General features: G+C 39.4%; 1 protein-coding gene across 7 annotated transcripts in view; it reads left to right on the top strand.

Annotated features, from left to right (window-relative positions):
* LOC131250935 (transcription termination factor MTERF9, chloroplastic-like) overlaps nt 1-25,784 on the top strand; it is a 55,693-nt gene that overhangs the window by 26,314 nt on the left and 3,595 nt on the right. Inside the window, exons 2-3 of one of the 7 annotated variants that reach the window (XR_009173501.1) lie at nt 3,462-3,508; nt 4,034-4,639. The exons of 2 other annotated variants lie outside the window; for them this stretch is intronic. Coding sequence is in view for 1 of the 5 variants with exons in the window: in XM_058251338.1 (XP_058107321.1) it covers nt 1,113-1,163 (51 nt within the window). In the remaining 4 variants the exon portion in view is untranslated. Of the gene's footprint in view, nt 1-786; nt 1,387-3,067; nt 3,317-3,461; nt 3,509-4,033; nt 4,640-25,784 lie in introns of those variants that run through there. 4 more of the 7 variants (XR_009173505.1, XR_009173506.1, XR_009173502.1 and 1 more) reach the window with 4 other exon arrangements.

The following is a 25,784-nucleotide window of genomic DNA, read 5'->3' as shown; positions in this document are numbered from 1 at the left end:
CAACTTGTTTGGATTTATGATGTTTTATAGGTCAAATATAGAATTTTATAATGATAATTAGGTTTTCCAGAGCATCTGAATGATCAGTCAGGATTTGATTTGTCGACTTTCATATTTCTCTATTAGGTCTCCACAACCCCACTGCAATTTCCATTTCCTGCCAAACCCATCTCTCAAATCCTTCACAACAGCCTCCACAACCCCACTGCAATCTTTCACAGCCCAATACCTCATAAAGTCGTGTGGACTCCCATTAGAAACAGCTCTCTCCATATCCAAAAGGCTCCAACTTCAAGAAAACAACCTGCAAAAACCTGACTGTGTCCTCTCTTTCTTCAAATCTCATGGATTCTCAGAGACACATTACAAAAGTAATTACAAAGGTTCCTCGCCTCCTCCAATCTGGAATAGACAACAATCTCAAGCCCAAAATGCATTTCTTCCTTGCAATGGGCTTCTCAAACTCAAGCCTACCTGAACTGATCGCATCAAATCCTTTCATTCTGCAAAGAAGCTTGATCAATCACCTAAGACCATCTTTTTATTTCCTCAAGAGCTTTCTTCAGACGAATGAGAATGTCATAACTGCAATCAGGCGCTCAAGACGGTTGCTAACTTATGATTTGAAGGGGATATGTAGGCCGAATCTCAATCTTTTAATGAATCGAGGAGTACCAACTTCATGCATTTCGAAATTGATTCGGAGAAATCCGATTGCTATAATGCTAAAAGTGAACCTGTTTGCCAACATTGTGGAAAGGGTTGAGAAATTGGGTTTCATGCCAGGATCTCCTATGTTCGTGCACGCAATCCGAGGGATGAGTATGATGAGTAATTCCTCCTCGTGGGAGAGTAAGCTCGCATTTCTAAAGAGCTTGGAGTGGTCGGAAGAGGAGATCATGATCATCTTTAAGCGAGAGCCGCTTTGTATGTCGTGTTCGAAGGAGAAGATTCGAAGAGTGGTGGATTTCTTTGTGAACACATTGAAGTTTGACCATTCAATGTTGCTTACATATCCGAGGCTTTTTACGTTTGGATTGGATAAGAGAATTTTTCCAAGGTATGCGGTTATTCAGGTTTTGCATTCAAAGAAGCTGCTTACAAAGGATAAGAAGCTGATTTGGATATTTTATCTTCCTGAAAAGAGGTTCTTGGAGAACTATGTGATTCGATATGTTGATGAAGTCCCGGGTTTGATGGAGATGTATCGTAGAGGCATTGCAGTCGGCCAATTTGATTCAAAGGACAGAAAAGTAGTGTTGTAATTGTAGAATGTAGTAGAATGCATAATTTTGAATGTTATTTTTCAGATCTTGAAGAAAATGTTATACATGCACTGGCTGCTTTTCTTCAACGCCCCTTGTTGATTTTAGCTTGTGCTCTGGATTTATGGCCAATACCTCAAAAATAACCCGGTTTGACTATCCGAACCGTTTTTAGGAGGAATTTTCGATTAAGAAAATGGATGGTTATAAAATGTCCATGGAAGTTTCCTCGATTGTTCAATCCTCCAATCAAAGGTTAGCATCGTCCAATTGGTGTTAGTTATAGGATATAGACGATCCAATATCGGGTCGGTTTATAATCGACCTACATGTCGGGTATATGAGAAGTGAATAAGTGAAAATAGAAGAGAGCCATTACGGGTTTTCTCCATACTGATTGTCATTTTATTGCATGTATTAACTGTGATTTCTTGCAAGGTTTATGTTATGTATGAATGTGATGGCTTGGATTTTTATTTTATTTTTTTATTTTTATTTTTTTTTTGTGACTACTAGAATGTAATTCTATCAAGGAGTTCTAAGAAAATATAGAATTCCTGACTCATCTATGAAAATCGATTTTACTGACTAGAAATTTTTTCATAAAAAACATTATTCTACAATTCCTTTGTGGTGGCTGCTTGCAGACCTAGACAAAATGTCTGCTGTGACATTTGCTCCCACGGAGACAAGCCTAGTCCTCCGGATCATGATTCAATAACCCAAACCATTTGTGTGATGGGCCTTACTGTGGATGTGGATATCCGAAGAACCTATAACGTTGAAATAATTCAACCCATTGACTATCCAGGGGTTAAGTTGATCATTTATATTCAAAGGAAAAGAATCAAATGATCATTGTTTTGAAAATATCCTGATCAAAGATATTAATAGTTCTTATATCCCCTATCTAAGTTGAGGCCTATTATATAAAAGGTTTGGATCATTGTGAGATGACCCAAATCCAACGTCTAAATTCCCAATGTATCCTATTATAGTAGGTCTGGATGTGTTCTAGCAAACCTCTAGATTGAATGATAGGGACTCCCAAGCACTTGGGAGGATTTCTAGCCATGGTATGGTGGTTTTCAATCTCAACTAATTCCTCGAAAAAGTTCTCAACATCGCCTTATTATCATTTCATATTTCTCAACCTTATGCTTCAAAGTGTCTTAAAATCTTGTTGATAAATGCATCAAGTATCATGGATTCAAAGATTTTAAGAGTTTGCACCTTCCATTGTTTATGTTTTTTCCCTGAGTGAAGTGCTAGGTGGTTTGCATTAGAGTTGTACACGAGCTAAGCTAGTTTGAAAAGCTCACTCGGCTTGGCTCAGTGTGGCTCGATCTAGGTCGGTTTGACTCGACTTGAACGATGACACAAGGCGAGTCAAGCTTCATATGACCGAGCTCATTTGAAAACAAACTGAGGTCGAGCAGAGTGGAGCTTGACTCAGCTTGAAGCTCGAAGCTCGAAACTCGATTCCAAGCTTGATTAGCTCGAGCTCAACTCGGTTCATATATATATAACACACACACACACACACAAAAAATCTCTAAAAACCCTAGCCTAACTGTCAATTTCTTTATCTTTCCATTTACAAACCCAACCCGCCACGCCCACCCAAGCTCCTCTCTCTCTCTCTCTCTCTCTCTCTCTCTCTCTCTACGGCAAGATACCTCTAAATATAATCTTTGATTTTTTTATTTTTTTTAAATTTATCTAATTGTTTGAAAATAGAAAATTTCTAAATCCTAAAATTGAGATTTGGGGTTTTGAATATATGATTTGCAAATCGAAAGGTTTGGAGATCAGGTTGGGGTTGGGAGCTATGATAAGCTCGAAGGTGAGCTCAAGGGGAGCATGGGCGTTTCAAGCCAAGCTCCAATTGTAAACTCGAGGGTGATCTCGAGGAGAGCACGGACGAGTCAAGCCAAGCTTGACCCACCTCAACTCGACTTGGCTCAATGTACAACCCTAGTTTGCATGAGGTGAGATTGGAGTGATTAAAGGTGGCCCCACTTGTTGAGTGTGATTTGGATTTGCCACACTTCCACTTGTTGAGTGTGATTTGGATTTGCCACACTTACACCATGTTCACATGGGTGGGGCTAATGGTCTCAACACTTCCTTTTCCTTAATATTGCAACGAGAAGAACTTTGATGCTCTAACAGAGTGTGATGGATGATATGCAGGCAGTTGGAAACTTTGAAGCTCTAGCAGAGTGATGGATGATATAAATGTAAATCAAATGAAATTATCTAAATCATGGTTTCCAGTTTAGACATATCATAAACCAATTTTCACTTATTTGATTATCTGACAATTGGATTGGTAAACATTTATCAGTGTTTTCCACAGTTTGTCAGTTTAAAGTCTATATGCCATGTACTTAATTTATGAGTGGCTGTATCAAGTGTCAGTGTATCATATTAAAACTCCTCTGTTGCAATTACAACTTACCGCTGTGGCATATGCATTGCACATGGAGAGAGGAAGGAAGAGTGAGATTTGTAGAGAGTAGCTGCTAGAGAAGGGAGAAAAAAGGAAAGAAGGCATTGGAGCCCTTTTGAAATGACAAAAAAATGACGTTGGTTGATTACTCAAATTTTTAATGCCCCATGTATCTCAACCTATACTGGATTAGGCTGAGGGCTCTCCTAAAAACTAATTGCAGGGACAAAATCATCTAGTCTAATACATATAGAGGTCGAGAAACTGATATTTGTCAATTGAAGCGTACTTATAGATACATCACATGCTGCAGGTATTTAGAATTTATTGAGGTGCTAAATTACTAAGTGCATGTTTGGACACACCCTCAAAAGGCTGTTTGACACATATACTCTGTTTTGAGCCAAACCCCAATTTATGTTGTGTGTTTGGATGCAATGTTTGATTTTGTTCATTTGTGCTACATTTCAGTTTTCACTATAACACATTAACACTGTAATGGAAAACAACAGAGCAGTGATGGGGATAGAGTTTCTTGCTGTTCTTATGTAGTCAAAACATCAACATTAAAATAGTTGATGTGAGATTCCTGTGGCCAGGATCTGTTGCCATGACTAACACAAGCATAGGATCCATTAATGATGCCTTGGTGCATGAATATCTCTTGGGCTGCTTTCATAGGCTTGTAGAAATATGGGAGACCTGAACATGCAAACTGGTAGAAAGAAAGATGCTGAACTTGGCAATGGCCCAGCAATCTGCAGAATGGTTGGTTTTCTGGTAAATCCTCACCATTGGAAATGTCTACCAGATTCTATGTTCCTTAAGTTTGTCATTGTCAAGCTTAGAGCCTTCAGATAGAAAGAAGAGGAAATGAAGAAAATCGAAATAAGAAGAAGAAAAAAAAGAAAAGAAAGAAGCATCATCAGAGAATTTTAGGGCCCATTTGGTTTCACACTCTGAAAGAGTGATTACTTCCTAAACCATGATCTTGTGCTTTTGGTTGCACTTTGCAAACCTCAGATTCGTCTCCTACTCAGAAAAATAGGCGCTAAAATGCCGACTCGACAAAAACCAATCTGATTAGTTTCTGCGGAGTCAACTAAAAAAGCAGGCTTGAAACCTCCTCTTTCGAAAACCCTACTTTGACGAAGTGCCCAAACAGGCGGGGAACCCAGATTGAGAATGTACCATTGGAAAGAGGGGGTGAAGAAAATAGAAACATGATCTTGGTTTCCATTAAACTTCAAAATTCTTTTATCTCTTCATGTGTTTGATAAGATTCTCCTTCCATTACCACTGCGAAAGTCTTCCTTGTGCCTTTACACCCTGTTTGGTACATTGGATTTGATGGTAAATGAGTGTATTTCAAATCCAAATAGCTGCTTTTTTGCATTTGTCAGCCCTGGATTTGCAGGTAAATGGAATATGAGGTAATTTAAATATACATTTTTGGCTATTTAAGGGTAAGAGAGTTGCATATGTAACAAAGTTGTCTTTAAGCTACTTAATCCATTGAACACATGGGATGCTGATACCCCAAAACAATCCAATTATTGGCTGCAACACTAAAATCACATTAATAGAATGATCCGAACCATCCAAACGTTAAACATCTAAATGGACGGTTAGGAAACATGGGTGAGTATTTTGTTTGTGATCCTTACAATTGTAGCCCACCCAAGGCTCATAATTTCCTCTTTTTTGGCCAAAGTATATATTTCAATAGGCTTATTACAATCATTCTATCAAATATCACACACACACACACACACACACACACACACACACACACACACACACACACACTCTTAGTATATGAAAGTTGATTTAGTTAATCAAATCTAAGTCCTGTGAATATACCTAGGAATTCCAATGACCTCTCAATACAAGTGCTTCCAAAAAGAAGATTTGGATTCCAGTGCATTTCAACCAAACACAAATGAGGATTCAGAATCAGCTTGAATCTAATGTAATTGTGATTTGGATTCTAATGCATTCCAAATCCCATCTCCCAGATAGACCGTTAGGAATTTCGACTTGCGAATGTAGCCTTAAACTTAAAAAACCTGCAGCGGTTGCAATGAGCCGTGTTTGGGACAAGTCTGGGTCAGCCCTATCCTGACTTGTTTCATAAACAGGCCACGAATTTTGGCCCAAACCTGACTTGTGACCCATTACCGTATGTGGCCCAACATGACCCATTTAAAAATTAATGAGCCCATGTGAGTCGAGACCCGACCTGTGGATTTGTAATTTGGATAGGCGTGGTAAACCCCGCTGAACCCAACATCTAATTCAAGTTCAAGATTGATGGAAAGTGTTAACTACTGAGCTGTTGAGATGAAATGCCTAGCATTAGTTTTGTGTAGGATCCACCATGGAGTTCATATGCAATCCAATTCATTCATCTTATGTGGATCATCGCGATGAAAGCATTACTTAAAAAGTACAGTATTCTAAAAATCAAGTGGGCTATAAGACATGAAATATATATGTTTTAGGTGTAATTTGTTGTGTAGCCCACCTGAGTGGATTTGCATGATTCATGTCCTGATTTTTGGGATCAAGACCCAACTAGGGGTGGAGTACAAGATGGATGGCGTGGATTTCATGTATGTGAAGTTGTTTCCCCCCATGTTAGTGGAAGTAATGCTGGCAGGTACCTAGCATATATATATAGATATATATATATATATATATATGTGTGTGTGTGTGTGTGTGTATGTGTGTGTGTGTGTGTGTGTGTGTGTGTGTGTGTATATATATATATATATATATATATATATATATATATATATATATATGGGAAAAGGTAATATGCGCTCGAGCTGATGGGAACGTCCCATGAGGTCGAGCTGTGTGGGCCCCACCGTGATGCGTTTCGAACATCTACCCCATCAGTCAGATGCACCATTTCATCGGGGGCCTAGGTCTCAAAAATCAAGTCAATCCGTGACTTGTGTGGGCCACACCACGTACAGAAGTGGAGAGGGGCGGTGCACTATTAGAACATTCATAATCATTTTTTGGGCCTACCGAGATGTGATCTGCAAATCCAGCCCATCCATTATGTGTGTCACACTTGGATGAGGGTTCAGCCCAAGTTTCAGCAGCATTCAAAACTCAGGTGGGCCCCACCAAGTGCTTTTATATGTTTTTTGCATGTGTTCACATGATTTTAGATGTTATGGCCCACCTGTGTTCCGTATACTATTGATTTTTGGCATATCCCATAATTTAAAGGGGACCCATCAAATGCACGGTGTTGATGGTCGACATACATCATGGTGGGGTCCACACAGCTCGACCTCACGAGAGCTTATTGCGAGGTCGAGCGCATAGTACCTTTTCCATATATATATATATATATGGGAAGTCGAGTTATGTGGACCCCACTATGATGTGTGTCGAACATCTACCCCATCAGTCAGATGCACCATTCCATGGTGTGGGCCATGGGCTTAAAAATCAAGTTAATTGGTGACTTGGGTAGGCCACATCACATACAACAGTTGAGATGAATTACCCTCCCATTAAAACATTCCTAATCATTTATTAGGCTCACCGAGATGTGATTCACAAATCCAGCCCATACATTGTGTGTGTCCCACTTGTACGAGGGGTCAGAGCAAGTTTCAGCTGCATTCAATACTCAGGTGGGCCCCACCAAATGCTTTTATATGTTTTAACCATGTCTTCACATCATTTTAGATGCTATGGTGCACCTGAGTTCCCTACACGGCTGATTTTAGGATATCCTATAACCTAAAGGGGACCCATCAAATGCACGTTGTTGATGTTCAACACACATCATGGTGGGGCCCACACAGCTCGACCTCATAGTGTGTGTATATATATCTGGCGGTGCGTTTTCATCCAACTAACTGGGCACTTATTGAGAAAGCGATTCCTCTTGGATCTATATACGCCTACGTTGAGTCTTCTTTCTTTCTCTCCCTTTTTCCCCTTTCTCTACCTACTGAAAAATGTAACCCGACCTGACTCAGGCTCGCAGCTCGGCAGAGCCAGACTCGACCCAATTCGAGTTGAGTCGGTGCAGTAATGCACCCTCTCTCTCTCTCTCTCTCTCTCTCTCTCTCTCTCTCTCTTCCAATCAGAAATGTCCCATTGAGGACGCCAATCCAGCCAGATTCGACTCGGCGCCCCTCTCGCTCTCTCTCTCTCTCTCTCTCTCTCTCTCTCTCTCTCTCTCTCTCTCTCTCTCTTATCCGACCAGCAGAGGCCGTCCGCCTCTCTCTGCTCGTCCATCCGTCCAACCACCAGAGGACCTCCGCCTCTCTGCTCGTCTTGTCGTCCGACCAGTAGAGGCTCGCTCGTCTGTCCGTCCAACCAGTATGATTTCTCTCTCTCTTTCAGTGTATTGATTTGTGGAATGTGGAATGTGGATTTACTGTTTCGTTTTTTCTTTTTCTTTTTTTTTGGATGGTAGGGATCTCATAAACATGGTATTCTAAACCATTGATTTGATGGGCCTCCACTCATAAATCATCGATTTGATGGGCCATCTGGATGTAATCTAAACCATTGATTTGATGGGCCTCCACTCATAAATCCTAAAAATTTATGATTGGGTCAGGTGTGCAGCTTTGAACCATAGCTTGAAGCCAGTTTAATTAATCTCTGGGTTGATATCAAAGCCCTGGTTCAGACCTCAGGTGAAGCCTGATTGAGCTAACCGAAAAGAGAGAGAGAGAGAGAGAGAGAGAGAGAGAGAGAGAGAGAGAGAGATTATGGAATTGTGTTGGCAATGGATATTCATTTACACAGATTATTTTATATTTTTTATCTAAGAAAAGCATACACGAAAAATGAGATTCTTACCCAATTCAAAATATTTTACTCGATCATTTGATTACCCAACTTGGAAGCAGGTTGGACACTCATATAACCATGCCTATATCCCATTATCCAAATCATAGGAGAGCATTTTCATAATATACTCAACTAATAATATCTCTTTTTCAAAATCTTAAATACTAATGCATGATATATTAAATTCTACGAGTTTAATTCTTGACATGGATGTGGATGATTATGTTGATAAGGTCAATGTTGCTATTATTGGCATTATCTTTCATTAAAGCTACTAAGTTTTTATTTAATTGCTTTAGGTTTTATATATTATTAGTTAATTTCCATATGAAAATTACTTATTTTTCTATTTTAGCAACTGTTTTAAACTTTACTAAGTGCCTGACTTTTCTTTTCTTTTTTTTAATTAAAAAAAAAAACTTTTTCAAGTAGCTAGATACTAGTCAGATATCCAATTACCTAATTAACCTTCTGCTTTAGATGATATTCGTAGCTAACTTAAACTACACTTGTTTAGATGGGATTGGAATTTATATCTGTATTGGATGTCTAAGTCGAATGTTGAAAATGCATATGGTAAAATCTGTCTATATCTTATCCCTTTAAAGCCTTAAGCTTTTAGCATCTTGCTTTTATTTATATGGGTTGCATAACCTACACTCTTTAATAAAATGGGGTGTGGATTTCCTTCAACCATGGATCTCCTTTGTAAGTCATAATGTAATGTTTGTATGAAGGACTCAATTTTGTACACCTGGCACCTGTGTACATGATCAAATCACTCGATGGGCCCCAATCTAGATGGACCCGATTCAAATATCACATAGATTAGAATGTCTTGACCATTCATTTGGAGACTTGAAGAAAGTAAATATGATTAAGAAAACAGTTGGCAGACAGTCTGCTTATATATTTTCTGGCAATAAGTTTCCTACAACAAATATGTTTCTTCCAGCTGTGTGAAAGATCAAGGATGCCCTGAAGAAAGTTGCTGATGACGGTTCATTTTTTCTACAACTCATGACAAGTGGATTGCAAATAAAGTTCGATAAGTACTGGGATGATTGTCATTTAATAATGTCCTTAGCTGTTGTTTTTGATCCTCGGTGCAAGATGAGTTATATTAAGTACATCTCCTAATGAAAAAGCAATATCTGAAACCTCAAAGGTTCGTGACGCAATCGAAGCATTGTACAAGCTTCGATGATAATTACATGTCTTTCTTAACAAAAAAAAATACAAACATAGAAACAAAAGAATCAGAGTTAGACATGTATCTCAAAGATTCAGTCATACTGCGGTAGGATTCAGAGTTTGATGTTTTGGAGTGATGGAAAATGAGAGTTAGTGAAGAAAAATACCTTACACTATCAACGATGGCACATGATATTTTGTTAGTTCCTATTTCAATCATGGCATTGGAATCTGATTTTGGCACAGGGAGTAGGGTCGTGAGCAAGACTAGAAGTTCCTTTGCACCAAATACAGTGGAAGCATTAATTTTTATACAAGATTGATTACATCCGAGTCTAAGAGGTTATGATCTTGATGAGGAAGAGGATGAGAATGTATATCAAGCAACAACACATGAAACAACAACAACATGATTACATGAATGAAGTTAGATTAACATTTCTTGATGGATGTAATGGGTACTTTTTTTTTGTTAAAATGGATCTTATTAATTTATTTGAATTTATAAATGCTGTAATGGGTACTCTTTTATTTTATTCTTATGTTATGTTGATGGATTTATGACTTATGCGTGCTGCGCAATGCATTAATGACTCTTTCTTATCCATAAATTACTTTTATTTTATGTCGGTATTTCATTATTGCTAAAAAATCTAAAATTCTTTTCTAAGACAATATGTAGATATGTCTTCAAGTGAACCATCGATTAACGTTTGGGACTATGGTTCCTTAGTCCATTCTCCAAAGTCTGGAAAGTTGAAGATTTTGTGTAATTTGTGTGGAGCCAAGTTTGTTAACAAAACTAATCGGTTCAGATTACACTTATCCTATTGGGGTGGAGACGCAAAACCGTGTCCTAAAGCCTCAAAAGAAATCCAAGTTCTTTTGCAAGCAGTTCTTGATTCAAACAAAAAGCTTCCACTCTCCAATCCAAACTTTCTAATGTAGAGGAGGAAGCTAAATTATTAGCATTAGAAGAATAACAATTCCAATTCGCCTTAAAGCACAGTATGAAAAAGGCTTTTACATATCAACGATGTCCTCCAAGACCACATGATGTCAAAGCAGGTTCAAGCTGCACGGGTAAAAAGAAGAAGAGTAAGAATTCACCTAAGTTTCTCTCCAGTTTGGGTGCGTTTTATAGGATGTTGGGAACTACGTATAAGTCTTCTTACCAAAAAAGTTTGAAAAATCTAATTTAAACTATACAAGAAGAGGGCGATGAAAAACTATCTCCACCTTTTAAAGAAAGAGAGGTAAACTAGTATGTATATGAAGATTTAGATAGCAGCTCGGGCTCAACAGATGAATGTCCTCGACAGTAGTCAGCAGTGTATTCAGTTTGTATTTGGTGTTTTATTTTGTGCTTTGTCAAATATATGTACATGTAGTAAAATTATATATATATATATATATATATATATATATATCTTGCACGCATGATTAGCCTGATGCTTGCATACCCAAAACTCTCTCTCTCTCTCTCTCTCTCTCTCTCTCTCTCTCTCTCTCTCTCTCTCTCTCTCGTCCCTCTCTAATCTCTATCTCTCTCTCAATCTCTCTCTCCCTCTCTCTCAATCTCCCTCTTGAGTTCGGTCCAGGATGGGCCATTTTCTTCAACTCAGAACTGAGTTCGGGCTGAGTTCGAACGGGTCCCAGTTCGGCCCGACTCCGTCCGAAACCCGACTCGACCTTGCCCGACCCGGCCAAACTCGGCCGTTTACGTATACATTTTAAAGATTCATTTGATAGCCGCTGACTGGATAGCCTGGATAGTTTGACATATTTCAAGTTATGCACAGTCCACAATACAATGTGACATATAACTTGAACGGCTTAGATTCACCCAAGTACAGAAAGGAGTTATAATGTCCTGTCTAGTTAAATTTTTTGTGGAGTCTATAGTTCAACTATCTAAACCGTTGATCGAGGGCCTTGTAATGGGACGTGGATTACCTGCCAAAGCTCTTCCCATGAACTTGTTTTAAGGTCCGAAACTAGCCCGAACTCACCCGATTGCTGACCGAGCCGAGTTCGGGCTGGACATGTTGGCCAGTAATCGGGCCAGGCTGGGTTTGGCTGGTGATTAGGCCGGGCAGGTTGAGCCCAGTTCGACTCGGTTCGGCCCGATATACACCCCTAACCGTAACCATAGGCATCGAAAGTAGGGATATTTTCATCCTCAAATGCTCTGTTCGTACATGCAAAGTCTAAGTTGGAAAGGTAAGTTTTAGATCCTTCATAAAAGATGCTGGATAAAAGGCGGGATTTATGGTGATAATTTTCTCTTTTCTCCGGGAAGGTAGAGAGTGACACTTACCTCTCATTTTTTCAAAAGGCCAACCGTGATGTATATGTGAGATCCAATTCGACGATTAGATGTGTAATTCCATAGTTGGGCTAAAGCCAAAAAATTAGCCTAACATGTGATTCAGGTAGGCCACACCAATGGAAACATTTGGAAGAGAGATGTCAACTCTTTATTTATACCGGGCTTGCCATGATGAAAATAAGGAATCCACTCCATCCGTTAGATTCCACACCAAAATGTAAATCTGGATCCCAAAATTCAGGTCCATAAGTGATTCAAGTGGGCCACACCAAGAGAAAGTTTGGAAGGTGAACCTTTCCTGTACATAGTTTTCAATTATAATGGTCCACCTAAACCACATATGGGGATATTTTTTTAGACTTGGGTCTAACAAGGGGTGACACACCTGATGGTCAACGTAGACTACACGTTAACATCACAATGGGACCCACCGAAGCTCTGCCCCTTTTTTCAAACACACTTTAAATAAGTCTCTCAGGGAGCATTTATTTACCTTGATTAATAGTAATGACCGGAACTAGTTGGACCGTAGCCCAAACGATAGTGTCAAGCTAAGCTAGGTCCAATGATAAGTGGTCCAGCCGATTCCCTTAGCTCAATTTATTCTTTAAGTAGGACACCATTAAGATGGTTTAAATACACTTCTTAGTAGTTCTCTAGATATTCAAACGGTTTATATGCAGGATTTATGTGGATGGAGGATATGTCAAGAAAAAAGTATTCTGCACTTGGGCCTTTTAAGCACTTTTTTTTTTTTTTTTAATTTTCTTATAGGGATGGCCTTATATCCAACCCCACGGGATTAGGTCTAGAGCCCAGTTATTTTCAGCTCAGTACCATCTTAAGGAATTAAGGTTGGGCTATGGCCTTCTCCTCATTTGTTTTGATTTGAATATGGTACTAACTTAGAGGTAAAAGTGCATTTAATTTAGAATCATCTCTACCTGAATGAACCTTAACATATATGGCCAACTAAAAATTATAGAATCATTTAAAGATTGAAAGTTGTAAGATTTTCCAACTTAAGTAACTCATGCAGTTGTTTTGCAACTGTATATTCTGAGTAAGGGCATCGCTTACAGAAAAGAAAGAGGTTAGACACTCTTTTTCACTCATGCGATGCCCAGTTTCTATTCTACGAGACTTTATGACTTTTTAGGGGGTTTAATAGAGTTTCGGCATTACTACATCCAGCCGCACTTCGTAAATGTTTAAGATTTTGAGCATGCAAAATAAAAAATAAAAAAAAAAAAAAAAAAAACTTGAAACTTAGCCTTAGCCTCGTAGGATTTAGGATCTTGGATAGACAGAGTAAAGTAAAAAAGGAAAGATGAGAAATAGTTGCAAAATAAAATAAAAGAAGGTAAGTGTGTTTTTTGTGTCTGAATATTTAGACTAGAATGTAAGTTAATTTGAAATGTAAGAAGGAAAATGGGATACCTAATATCCTTCTGTGCAAAAGGGATGGTCAGATATCCTCAATTTCAAACAGTCTTAATTTTGCTGGCTTTGTCTAAGGAGTTGGTTTTTTTGTAATTGGTTTAATATCGAGCAGGATTTAGGCACAAGTGTGATAGCATTTTAAATCATCGGCTAATGATGGGTTGAAGGTGAACACTTGGCAAAAAGTTGTCATGCAAGATCTTTTGAAGGCACTGAGATCTTCGACCGGAGTCAAGGGGGTGCCAACCTGCCAGGTGGCTGTTGGCTATGTAGAAGCTGATATTTGCAAATCCAAAAACCGTGTGCAGCAAGCTGTTAGATTAGATTTTTTTCTTCTAAGATCATATTGCTAGCTATGTAGATTTCTTTCTAGATTTCTCTGGATTATTTCTTCTTTATTTAGCTACCCCTAGGATGAATCTAGACAGGGATAGTTTAGTAATTTCACACAATAAGAAAGCCTATAAATAGGCAGCAGTGTAATACGATTTTCTCATTCCAATACAGCTGCTGTTCTCTCTTCTTCTTCTTCCAAAAGTTTCTGATTTTTGTAATCATTCAAATTCATTCCAATATAGCAGCAGTTCTCTCTTCCGCTTTTTCAAAGTTTTGGTTTTTGTTTCATGGTGGCTGCAGCCACACGTCAGCAGGAAGCTGGGTTTTAGACCCAACAAAGTGGTATCAAAGCCCTTGATCCTTGGGCCTCATCAGCCATGAGAAGGAGCTGTTGATCATTGGGGCTCATCAGCCGTAAGAAGGAGGTTCTACACCTGTTTTGGGTCTGCAATACCCAAGACAAATCAGCCGTGGAAGGAGGTCTCGCACTCCCTGTTTTCCCTCTGCCAGGTTTGTTTGATACGTCAGTTGTGGTGGGGCCATAACCAACAGGTCCAGTTTTTTTATCAGAAGCAGTTTCCAGCAAAAAAAAAAAATCTGCTTTAAAAAACCGATTGAAAAAATCTGTTTTTCAAAAATCAGATTGCAACAAATCTGTTTGCAAAAAAAAGAGATTGCAGCAAAAAAAATCTGTTTAAAAAATATTCAGATTTTTTCTTTCATCTATATTCTTTTTAAAAAAAAAATCAGCCGTTTTTAAAAAATATATATAGAAAAAATGGCTAGCACAATTCAGCCGCAGGTCCCTAAGTTGTCAAAGGACAACTATGAAAAATGGTGCATCCAAATGAAGGCATTGTTCGGGTCGCAAGAATTATGGGAAATCATCACGGATGGGTATGAAGAACCCACTATGGAAGAAGAAGCCGTCTTCACCAATGAAGAAAAGATCACTCTAAAAAATCAGAGGAAGAGAGACAATAAAGCTTTGTTTCTCCTCTATCAAGGGTTGGATGAATCCACCTTCGAAAAGATTGCCGAAGCAATATCAAGCAAGCAAGCATGGGATACCCTTGGCACCATCTTCAAGGGTGTAGATCGAGTGAAGCGGATTCGCCTTCAAACATTAAGAGCCGAGTTTGAAGCAACTCACATGAAGGAAGGTGAGAATATTACTGATTATTTTTCACGTTTGCTTGTAATTGTCAATAATTTGAAAAGAAATGGTGAAAAGATTGAAGATGTCCGAGTTATTGAAAAGATACTTCAATTCCTCACAACCAAGTTTGAGCATGTGGTTGTGGCGATCGAAGAATCAAAAGATATTGAGAAACTCTCCATTGAGGAGTTGATGGGATCGTTGCAAGTTCATGAGTAATGAATGCGGAAGAATGCCAGTTCCATGTCGATGGAACAAGCTTTGGAGTCAAGATTGACTCTAAATGATAACAATGGTGGACGTGGAAGTTCACAACGTGGTGGACGTTTTGCTAACAATCGCGTAAGAGGCAGAGGGTGTGGATATCAACAAAGCTATGGCCAAAACCAGCAGAAAAATATCACTTTCCATGGAAGAGAAAATGGTAGAGGTAGATCTATGCGTGGACAAGGAAGTACAAAGAACATCCAATGTTATAATTGCAACAAGCTTGGCCAAATGCATCTGATTGCTGGAGTAAGCCGGTAACTTAAGATGAGCTATCCAACTATGTCGAAGCATCAGGCTATGAATAAGAAAGCTCCACACTTCTCCTTGCACAAGAGAAAGGTAGTGATCAGCATAATGTATGGTATCTCGACACGAGTGTAAGTAATCACATGTGCGGTGACAAGAAACTCTTTATGGAACTCACAGAATGAGTTCATGGCGATGTAACGTTTGGAGACTCATAAAAAACGCCAGTGAAAGGTAAAGGTAAAATCAAAATCTTTCAGAAGAATGGTGTTCCAAATTATATCTCCAATGTGTACTATGTGCCCAACATGAAAAGTAACATACTGAGTTTCGGACAACTCCTCAAAAAAGGATATGTCATACACATGGAGAACTCTTCTCTTTCCATAAGAGATATACATGGACGTTTGATTGTAAAAGTCCAGATGGCGAAGAATTGTATGTTTCCTCTCCATATAAACACAATGCTTAAGAAGTGTTTTTATGGAAAAGTAAAGAATGATTCTTAAATGTGGCATCTTCACTTTGGCCATCTAAATTTTAGGGGCCTGAAACTTCTATCCTCATCAAGCATGGTGCATGGCTTTCCTGCTATTGAAGATCCAGAACATGTGTGTGAGGCGTGCACACTTGGGAAACAATAAAGGAACTCCTTTTCGAGTAGAGTATCCCGAAGAGCAAGAGAACCGTTGCAGTTGGTTCACACTGACATCTGTGGACCATTAGATCCAATCTCTCTTGGAGGTAATAAATACTTTATTACCTTCATTGATGATTTCAGTAGAAAATTATGGGTGTATGTAATCAAAGAGAAGTCTGCTGCTTTTACTATTTTTAAAAATTTTAAGGCCCTTGTTGAAAAAGAAAGTGGTCTTAAAATCAAAACTCTTCGATCTGACAGAGGTGGGGAGTACACCTCAAATATTTTTCGAGAATATTGTAGGGAACATGGTATTAAGCAACAACATACTGCAGCGTACATGCCACAACAAAATGGAATTGCGGAACGGAAGAACCGCACCATCCTTGATATGACGAGGACCATGCTGAAGGAGAAAAGTCTGCCAAAGAATTTCTGGGCAGAGGCAGTTGCATGTACTGCCTATCTACTCAATAGGTGTCCGACTAAGAGTGTCAGATTCCAGACACCGCAAGAAGCATGGAGTGGATACAAACCGAGCATGGCACACCTTAAGATCTATGGGTGTGTTGCCTACGCTCAAGTTCCAGAAGCAAGAAGGAAAAAGCTTGATGATCGTGGCGAGAAGTGCATCTTCATCGGCTACAGCGAAGAGTCAAAGGCATACAAGCTCTACAACCCACTAACCAATAAGCTGGTGGTGAGTAGAGATGTGGTATTTTGTGAGGAAGAAGCATGGAAATGGAACGAGGGAAACTCAGCCAAAGAAAAGCAAATCGAGGTCGAAGAATATGAAGAAGAGAGACATGAGAAGCAAGAGCAGACACCCACATCACCCCTTTCGGATCACAGAAGTCCAGGAGTACGCTCCATCTCTCCTGGAAGTACTTCATCAAATCAGAATTCATCCAGCACATCTTCATCCGATTCTCCTTCACCCTTGGCTCCCATTAAAATGAAAAGCCTCAACGACATCTATGCAGAAACTGAGGAAGTGAATTTACTCTGCCTGTATGCAGACCACGAGCCTCTCACATTCGAGGAGGCTGTGAATGAAGAATGTTGGAGAAAGGCTATGGAAGAAGAGATTCATGCCATCGAGAAGAATCGAACATGGGAGTTGACCTCACTCCCCAAAAGCCAGAAGACCATTGGTCTCAAATGGGTGTACAAAATCAAGCGGAATGCCGATGGTAAGATCGAACGATATAAGGCAAGGCTCGTAGCAAAAGGCTACAAACAGAAATATGGGGTAGACTATGAAGAAGTTTTCGCCCTTGCTCGCCTTGACATCGTAAGAATGATTATCTCCTCAGCTCATCACAGCTTGGATGATCTACCAACCGGATGTGAAATCTGCATTCCTAAATGGGGTACTCAAGAAGAAGTATACGTTGACCACTGAAGGCTTTGTCATGCAAAGGGAAGAACACAAGGTGTATCGGTGAAGAAAGCCCTGTATGGGTTGAAGCAAGCTCCCGTGCTTGGAATGCACAGATTGATGATTATCTTCAAGAGAATGGCTTCACAAATGTCCGTATGAGCATGCGGTCTACACAAAGAAGAATGCCCGTGGTGATATCCTTATTGCTTGTTTATATGTTGATTATCTGATTATCTCAGGGAACAATCAGACGATGTTTGAAGAATTCAAGCAGGCTATGTTCAAAGAGTTTGAGATGACTGATGGTGGATTGATGTCCTTCTTCTTGGGCACTGAAGTGAAGCAACAAGTCGGCGGTATTTATATATCCCAGAAGAAGTACACAAAGGAACTTCTTGAGAAGTTTCAGATGGTCGATTGTAAAGCCGTAAATACACCTGTAACAACAGGCCTGAAGCTCACAAGAGATGGAGAAGGAAGAAACGTCGACTCAACCCTATTTAAGAGCCTAATCGGAAGCTTAAGGTACCTCACAATCACTAGGCCAGATATAGTCTACAGTGTTGGTCTTCTAAGCCGGTATATGGAAGCCCCAAAAGAGTCACACTGGCTAGCTGCAAAACGAGTACTGAGGTATATCAAAGGGACTATTGAATTCGGTCTCTTTTATCCATACGATGATGAAGCGATGTTGTATGGATACTCTGATAGTGATTGGGGTGGTGACCAAGATGAAAGAAAAAGTACCACAGGCTATGCTTTCTATCTTGGGTCGACAGCATTTACATGGAATTCAAAGAAGCAGAGTGTGGTCGCCCTGTCCACATGTGAAGCTGAGTACGTAGCAGCTTCATCCACTGTATGTGAGGCGATCTGGCTAAGGAATCTGCTAAAGGAGCTGAAGCATCTACAGGAGGAATCCACTGTTATATATGTGGACAACAAGTCGGCAATCGAACTTGCCAAAAATCCAGTTCAGCATGGAAGGAGCAAGCACATCGACACAAGATATCACTTTCTTAGAGATCAAGTAAAGCAGAAATTGGTAAAGCTGGAATACTGTCACACCACTGAGCAAGTGGCAGATATCTTCACCAAAGCATTGCCAACTGACACATTCAGGAGACTTAGATCAATGCTTGGAATGAAGCCGGTTTTGGTTTGAAGGGGAGTGTTAGATACGGTGATATCTGCAAATCCAAAAACCGTGTGCAGCAAGCTGTTAGATTAGATTTTTTTTCTTCTAAGATCATATTGCTAGCTATGTAGATTTCTTTCTAGATTTCTCTGGATTATTTCTTCTTTATTTAGCTACCCCTAGGATGAATCTAAGGAGTTGGTTTTTTTGTAATTGGTTTCATATCGAGCAGGATTTAGGCACAAGTGTGATAGCATTTTAAATCATCGGCTAATGATTGGTTGAAGGTGAACACTTGGCAAAAAGTTGTCATGCAAGATCTTTTGAAAGCACTGAGATCTTCGACCGGAGTCAAGGGAGTGCCAACCTGCCAGGTGGCAGTTGGCTAGTAGTTGTCCGACAGTCCACATGGCATTATAAAATGGATCTCTTGACACATGTAGAAGCAAGAAATGGAGAGTAGGGACGATGATATTACCATAAGCACACCACTACCTATAGTTTTATTTTGTCAATCTAATCCATTGGTTACATTTGGGAAGTACTGGGAACTCTAAATGTGCTAACTTGTTTGGATTTATGATGTTTTATAGGTCAAATATAGAATTTTATAATGATAATTAGGTTTTCCAGAGCATCTGAATGATCAGTCAGGATTTGATTTGTCGACTTTCATATTTCTCTATTAGGTCCGTTGATTATTTCCATGACGTGCCAAGAGTCTTACCTCCTGATCAATTGGATCTTTCGACGGTCTTTAAATTACCCAGAGATAATTTTATTGAAGCTCAATGGTAATTAGGAGAGTAGTTATATCTAGCTTTAGGTGGGGTGTCTACACCTATGTGTCGACCAGACCGCTTGCCTCCCCTATAAAAGGGGCGTTTGGAACATGACCATGTGCAATGTGTGTACATGACCGATCGGTGCTCTGCCGAGGTTTATTCCCTAAAAAGATCAACACACATGGGTGCTCTGCCCTAGATTGAACCAAAAAAGAATTTTAGATGACTACATTGTCTTATTTTGTTGTTATGAAAAAAAAAAAAAATTGTTATTGTTGCCATGTAAAATGACGATTCAATACTCATAATTAATTATATTTGTATTATTGAGTTTTATTTGTATTAACGTAAAATTTTCAATTTTGGGAAGGATGTGACCTTACGAGCTGTCGCGCTCACAGCCGTATAGATTATTTTGTAGGGTTTATATATGAAGAATTAGTTGAGCAAGATTGAAGACCTTTTTCCCTTAATTATTTAGAAGTTAATTAAAAATCAATGTATGTTGTTATTAATTATTTTTTAATATCAATGTAACTAAATATTTAATGATTGATTTGTGAATGCTATTTAATGATAATTATTTTCACCCTTTTTGATTGCTCTAATTGCCTTGAAAATACATAAAAATAATGTGGATTACGATGTATATTTTATTTAAGTACAACTCACAGTCCTGAAATTTCAATTTAAGCATGTTAGATTCCATGCACTCAAGTCATTACTCCCACGTGGTGAAAGTAACCGCCGTCGGTAACTACCAACGAGTACCAACTGTTTTCTTTCGAACATGCATCCGAGGAGACTCACGCACGTGTCAAGAATCCAAACCGTTTAGTAGCTGGCCCTAATCCAGAATCGGCATATCATCTGATGTTGACCGAAAAAGGAATGCTCGCTTGCGAAAGGAGCATTTGATGTGGGGTCCACCGTGGTGTATGGACGGGTAGATCTCACGAAAGTTACACCCACGTGGCTGTCGGTTTTCGAAATAATCCACGTGGGCGCGAGTTATATGGATTGCGTACTACCCGCCCGTCCTTAGCTCCGACCGGTTCTGTGGGCGGGCCACCGTGATGTATCTATACATCCAGACCGTCTATTCCTTTTTAGAAGTTAAGCTAAAAAAATGAAGCAATCCAACGGTCAAATGGACCACACCATAGATGACTCTTGCATTTAATGCAATCGACGTTTAATGCTTTGTGCATTTTCATGCAACCAAGCTTATTATTTGGTGTGGTCGGCTTGAATATTGAATCTGTCTTATTTTTGTGCTCATGCCTTAAAATAATCTAAGAAAAGGGATTGATAGCTTGGATGTACAGATACATTAAGGTGGGCTACCTCTGAGAACTACCCGCTTGTGCCAGGACAAAGCGGTAGATGAATCGCGTGGCCCAGCGTTCATGTCATAGAAATCAGCAAGCGATCGGTTTGCAAAAAGTAACCCACGGGTGCGAGTTATCTGGCGTGTATTCGCCATCGATACGTTGAGTATAGGGTTGGAAGTCGGCCACTGGGTCGGTTTGTGCTCAACCCTAACCCAACTCAAGGTTCCTATACCTCGGCCCCAACCCAACCTTGGGTTGAGAATTCTCAACATAAGCCTAACCCAAGCGGGCTCCGTCAGGTTGATCGAGTTGGTTGGGTGTATACGTATTAATATTTTTGTTATTACATTAGTTTATTATATTTTAATAGAGGACCTGTTTTTTGTATATATGATTTTATTAATTATATATGTGATTATTCATCTTAAAGAACTCTATTTTTTTTCTTTAAAAAACTAAAATATAGGACAACTACTCATTTAAAAGTCACGTAGCATAACACACAATCTATTTGGGAGAGACAAATCCGGCATATCTTGTTAGCTTGAGTCCTTGAAAATGACACGGACAAATGAGACCTGACATCACTAGTGTGCCTTTGACATAAACAATCCATACTCAATTATAAATTATAAGTAACTTATATATTGATCGGGTTCTGGTTGGGTCAGGTAACTCGAGACCTTAACTCAAGCCCAACCCAAGTTTTATCGAGTTGGTGTTTGTATAACCCAAGCTTGAGATCGGACCCGATATATCCTGCCCGAGCCCAACCCAATGTTAGGTCGTTCATGGGTCGGTTGGGTTGAACCTGCCCAACTTTCAACCTTAGTTGAGTAGCCCGACTCACTACCAAGTGACGTCACCAAGTTATGCAGGTCCCGCCATGATGTATGTTTGGTATCCACACCGTCCGTCCATTTTGAAAATTCATTTTAAGGTATGATCTTTTTGTATTTTACTTTTTTTTTTTTAATGTCTATGTTAACTTAATAGATTAGATCTCAAATAAACATGATGGTAATGCTGGTTTGGGGTTGTTTTGGGGCTGAAGGTGAATTGGGCTAAGAGCGAGTTCCTTAGGGTCCATCTTGCTAAGGGTTGTTGAGAGGGCTCTTTTCTGTCTTCCTATCAAAGTCATTGAGAGAATGGAGAGGAAACTCTCATGCTAGAAAAGCAATTTATTATCAACTTTAATAGAGGAGAAGGGATAATTGCTGTCTTCATAGCGAAGTGAATTGGGCTAAGAGCGAGTTCCTTAGGGTCCATCTTGCTAAGGGTTGTTGAGAGGGCTCTTTTCTGTCTTCCTATCAAAGTCATTGAGAGAATGGAGAGGAAACTCTCACACTAGAAAAGCAATTTGTTATCAACTTTAATAGAGGAGAGAGCTCTTTTCCGTCTTCCTATCAAAGTCATTGAGAGAATGGAGAGGAAACTCTCACGCTAGAAAAGCAAATTGTTATCAACTTTAATAGAGGAGAGAGCTCTTTTCCGTCTTCATATCAAAGTCATTGAGAGAATGGAGAGGAAACTCTCTCTCTAGAAAAGCATATTGTTATCAACTTTAATAGAGGAGAGAGCTCTTTTCCATCTTCCTATCAAAGTCATCGAGAGAATAGAGAGGAAACTCTCACGCTCAAAAAGAAAATTGTTATCAACTTTAATAGAGGAGAGGGCTTTTTTCCGTCTTCCTATCAAAATCATTGAGAGAATGGAGAGGAAACTCTCATGCTAGAAAAGCAAATTGTTATCAACTTTAATAGAGGAGAGAGCTCTTTTCCATCTTCCTATCAAAGTCATTGAGAGAATAGAGAGGAAACTCTCACACTAGAAAAGCAAATTGTTATCAACTTTAATAGAGGAGAGAGCTCTTTTCCGTCTTCCTATCAAAGTCATTGAGAGAATGGAGAGGAAACTCTCACGCTAGAAAAGCAAATTGTTATCAACTTTAATAGAGGAGAGAGCTCTTTTCCATCTTCCTATCAAAGTCATTGAGAGAATAGAGAGGAAACTCTCACGCTCAAAAAGAAAATTGTTATCAACTTTAATAGAGGAGGGCTTTTTTCCGTCTTCCTATCAAAATCATTGAGAGAATGGAGAGGAAACTCTCATGCTAGAAAAGCAAATTGTTATCAACTTTAATAGAGGAGAGGACTCTTTTCTGTCTTCCTAGCAAAGTCATTGAGAGAATGGAGAGGAAACTCTCACACTAGAAAAGCAAATTGTTATCAACTTTAATAGAGGAGAGAGCTCTTTTCCGTCTTCCTATCAAAGTCATTGAGAGAATGGAGAGGAAACTCTCACGCTAGAAAAGCAAATTGTTATCAACTTTAATAGAGGAGAGAGCTCTTTTCCATCTTCCTATCAAAGTCATCGAGAGAATAGAGAGGAAACTCTCACGCTCAAAAAGAAAATTGTTATCAACTTTAATAGAGGAGAGGGCTTTTTTCCGTCTTCCTATCAAAATCATTGAGAGAATGGAGAGGAAACTCTCATGCTAGAAAAGCAAATTGTTATCAACTTTAATAGAGGAGAGGACTCTTTTCTGTCTTCCTAGCAAAGTCATTGAGAGAATGGAGAGGAAACTCTCACACTAGAAAAGCAAATTGTTATCAACTTTAATATATGAGAGGGCTCTTTTCCATCTTCCTATCAAAGTCATTGATAGAATGGAGAGGAAACTCTCAAGCTAGAAAAGCAAATTGTTATCGACTTTAATAGAGGAGTCCCTTTCCAACCTCCCAATTTACTTCATGTCTTGTTTTTGCTGGCCTAGATCATGATAAGTTTTGCTAGGACTTCATGTGGCAAGGAGGTGCAACTTAAAAGTAGGGGTGTCAATGGGCTGGGTTGGCCTGTCGGGCTTACAGGCTTGGTTGAGCTTGGGTTGGAGTATCAGGCCTGAGGGACGGGCTTGGGCTTAAAAATCAAGCCTGTTAAAAGACGGGCCGGGCATGAACGCAGACATCTAAAGGCCTGTAAGCCCGGCATGGCCGTCTCTCTTTCTCTGGCAACAGCAGAGCCATCCGCCATTCCTCCCTCCCTCCCTGTCTGGCAGGGCGCCCTAAAGTTACCCAAAACCCTGGATGGACGCTGGTGCAGATTGCCTACGGAAGGCTTTCGCAGGGAGTTCCTTCGCTGAGAAGCTAGGTGGGCCCCTCATGATGTTTACAATAAATCCACCCTGTAATCCAACCTGTTCATAATGTCACATCGACATGGATGAAGGGAAAACACAAAGATCAGTTCATCTAAAATTTCTGTGACACTCAAGATTGTTCAACAGTAAGCGTGCAATTCACACTGTTTATTATGGTGTGCTGGATCTTTGGATATGATTCAATTTTGGGCTTTTGCCCTAACATTAGATTTTAAAACAGATGGAGAGTGTGGATAAGACATATTTCACGGTGAGTCCCACAAAGTTTACTCAGTATGCTGTAGTGTAATGACTAATGAGTTACTCAGTACATAATCTCCTTTCCTTTATAACACCGGTTGTTGGGAGGAGGATTGCCAGCGTACTGAGTAAATTGGGAGGGGCCCATGGTAATGCATGTATCTTACCTACACTGTCCATCCATTGTTATATCTTATTTTAGCTCATGAGCCCAAAATTGAAGCATATCTAAGGCTCAAACGGACCACACCACAAGAAACAGTGGGGATAACGGTGTTTGTGGTCCGTTCATCTGCTTTCCTCCTACATGCTTGAACTACAAGCTAAGCATCTCAGCAGTTGGACAATCTTACCCATCTTTCTGTTATCTGAAAATGGACAGCTAAAATAATATCAATAATCCACGTTCTGTAAAAAATAAAAATATTAATCTCAGGAACCGCTGATTTCTGTAATTCAGGCAGTTTTTTAAACATAGTCATTCCACAGTGGAATTGAAAAAAACACAGTCAGTACCACCACATTGTTATGTCATATGACCAATTTTGAAGGAGTTCATGCTTTGTAGTACATGGTGTGAGTAAAATAAAATAACAAAATTTCAGGCGAATACAACCCATCAATCGAAAGATTAGTTTGCAATTTAATGTTCGTAATTATTTTGTTACTCAAATGGTATTTTAGGTGACATATCTGTCAAAGGTAACATGAATTTGTTCATTCTGAAATCTAGGTTGGAAAGTGACAGTTGGAGCTTAACACATCTAGTGGCCCTGCATTTTACCATTTAGCTTAAATGAAGTTTGAAGAACAACGCTCCAAGTTCAGCACCTGTTTATCCATCCATCCATATATCTGTATTCGAATGAATGCTGAACAACATCTGTCTATAGTCAACACAGATAATCTCCATTACTGTAACCCCTGATCCTTCTCTTTTTCATTGATCTGCACAGATGTCTAATTTTCCATACAAAAGGATACTACGTTTCCATTTCCTGCAAAACCCATCTCTCAAATCCTTCACAACAGCCTCCACAACCCCACTGCAATCTTTCACAGCCCAATACCTCATAAAGTCGTGTGGACTCCCATTAGAAACAGCTCTCTCCATATCCAAAAGGCTCCAACTTCAAGAAAACAACCTGCAAAAACCTGACTGTGTCCTCTCTTTCTTCAAATCTCATGGATTCTCAGAGACACATTACAAAAGTAATTACAAAGGTTCCTCGCCTCCTCCAATCTGGAATAGACAACAATCTCAAGCCCAAAATGCATTTCTTCCTTGCAATGGGCTTCTCAAACTCAAGCCTACCTGAACTGATCGCATCAAATCCTTTCATTCTGCAAAGAAGCTTGATCAATCACCTAAGACCATCTTTTTATTTCCTCAAGAGCTTTCTTCAGACGAATGAGAATGTCATAACTGCAATCAGGCGCTCAAGACGGTTGCTAACTTATGATTTGAAGGGGATATGTAGGCCGAATCTCAATCTTTTAATGAATCGAGGAGTACCAACTTCATGCATTTCGAAATTGATTCGGAGAAATCCGATTGCTATAATGC

This window comes from Magnolia sinica, chromosome 7, assembly GCF_029962835.1.
Source record: "Magnolia sinica isolate HGM2019 chromosome 7, MsV1, whole genome shotgun sequence".
NCBI lineage: Eukaryota > Viridiplantae > Streptophyta > Magnoliopsida > Magnoliales > Magnoliaceae > Magnolia > Magnolia sinica.
The sequence above is the reverse complement of the archived record's forward strand: the minus strand, read 5'-3'. Positions and strand labels throughout refer to the sequence as shown.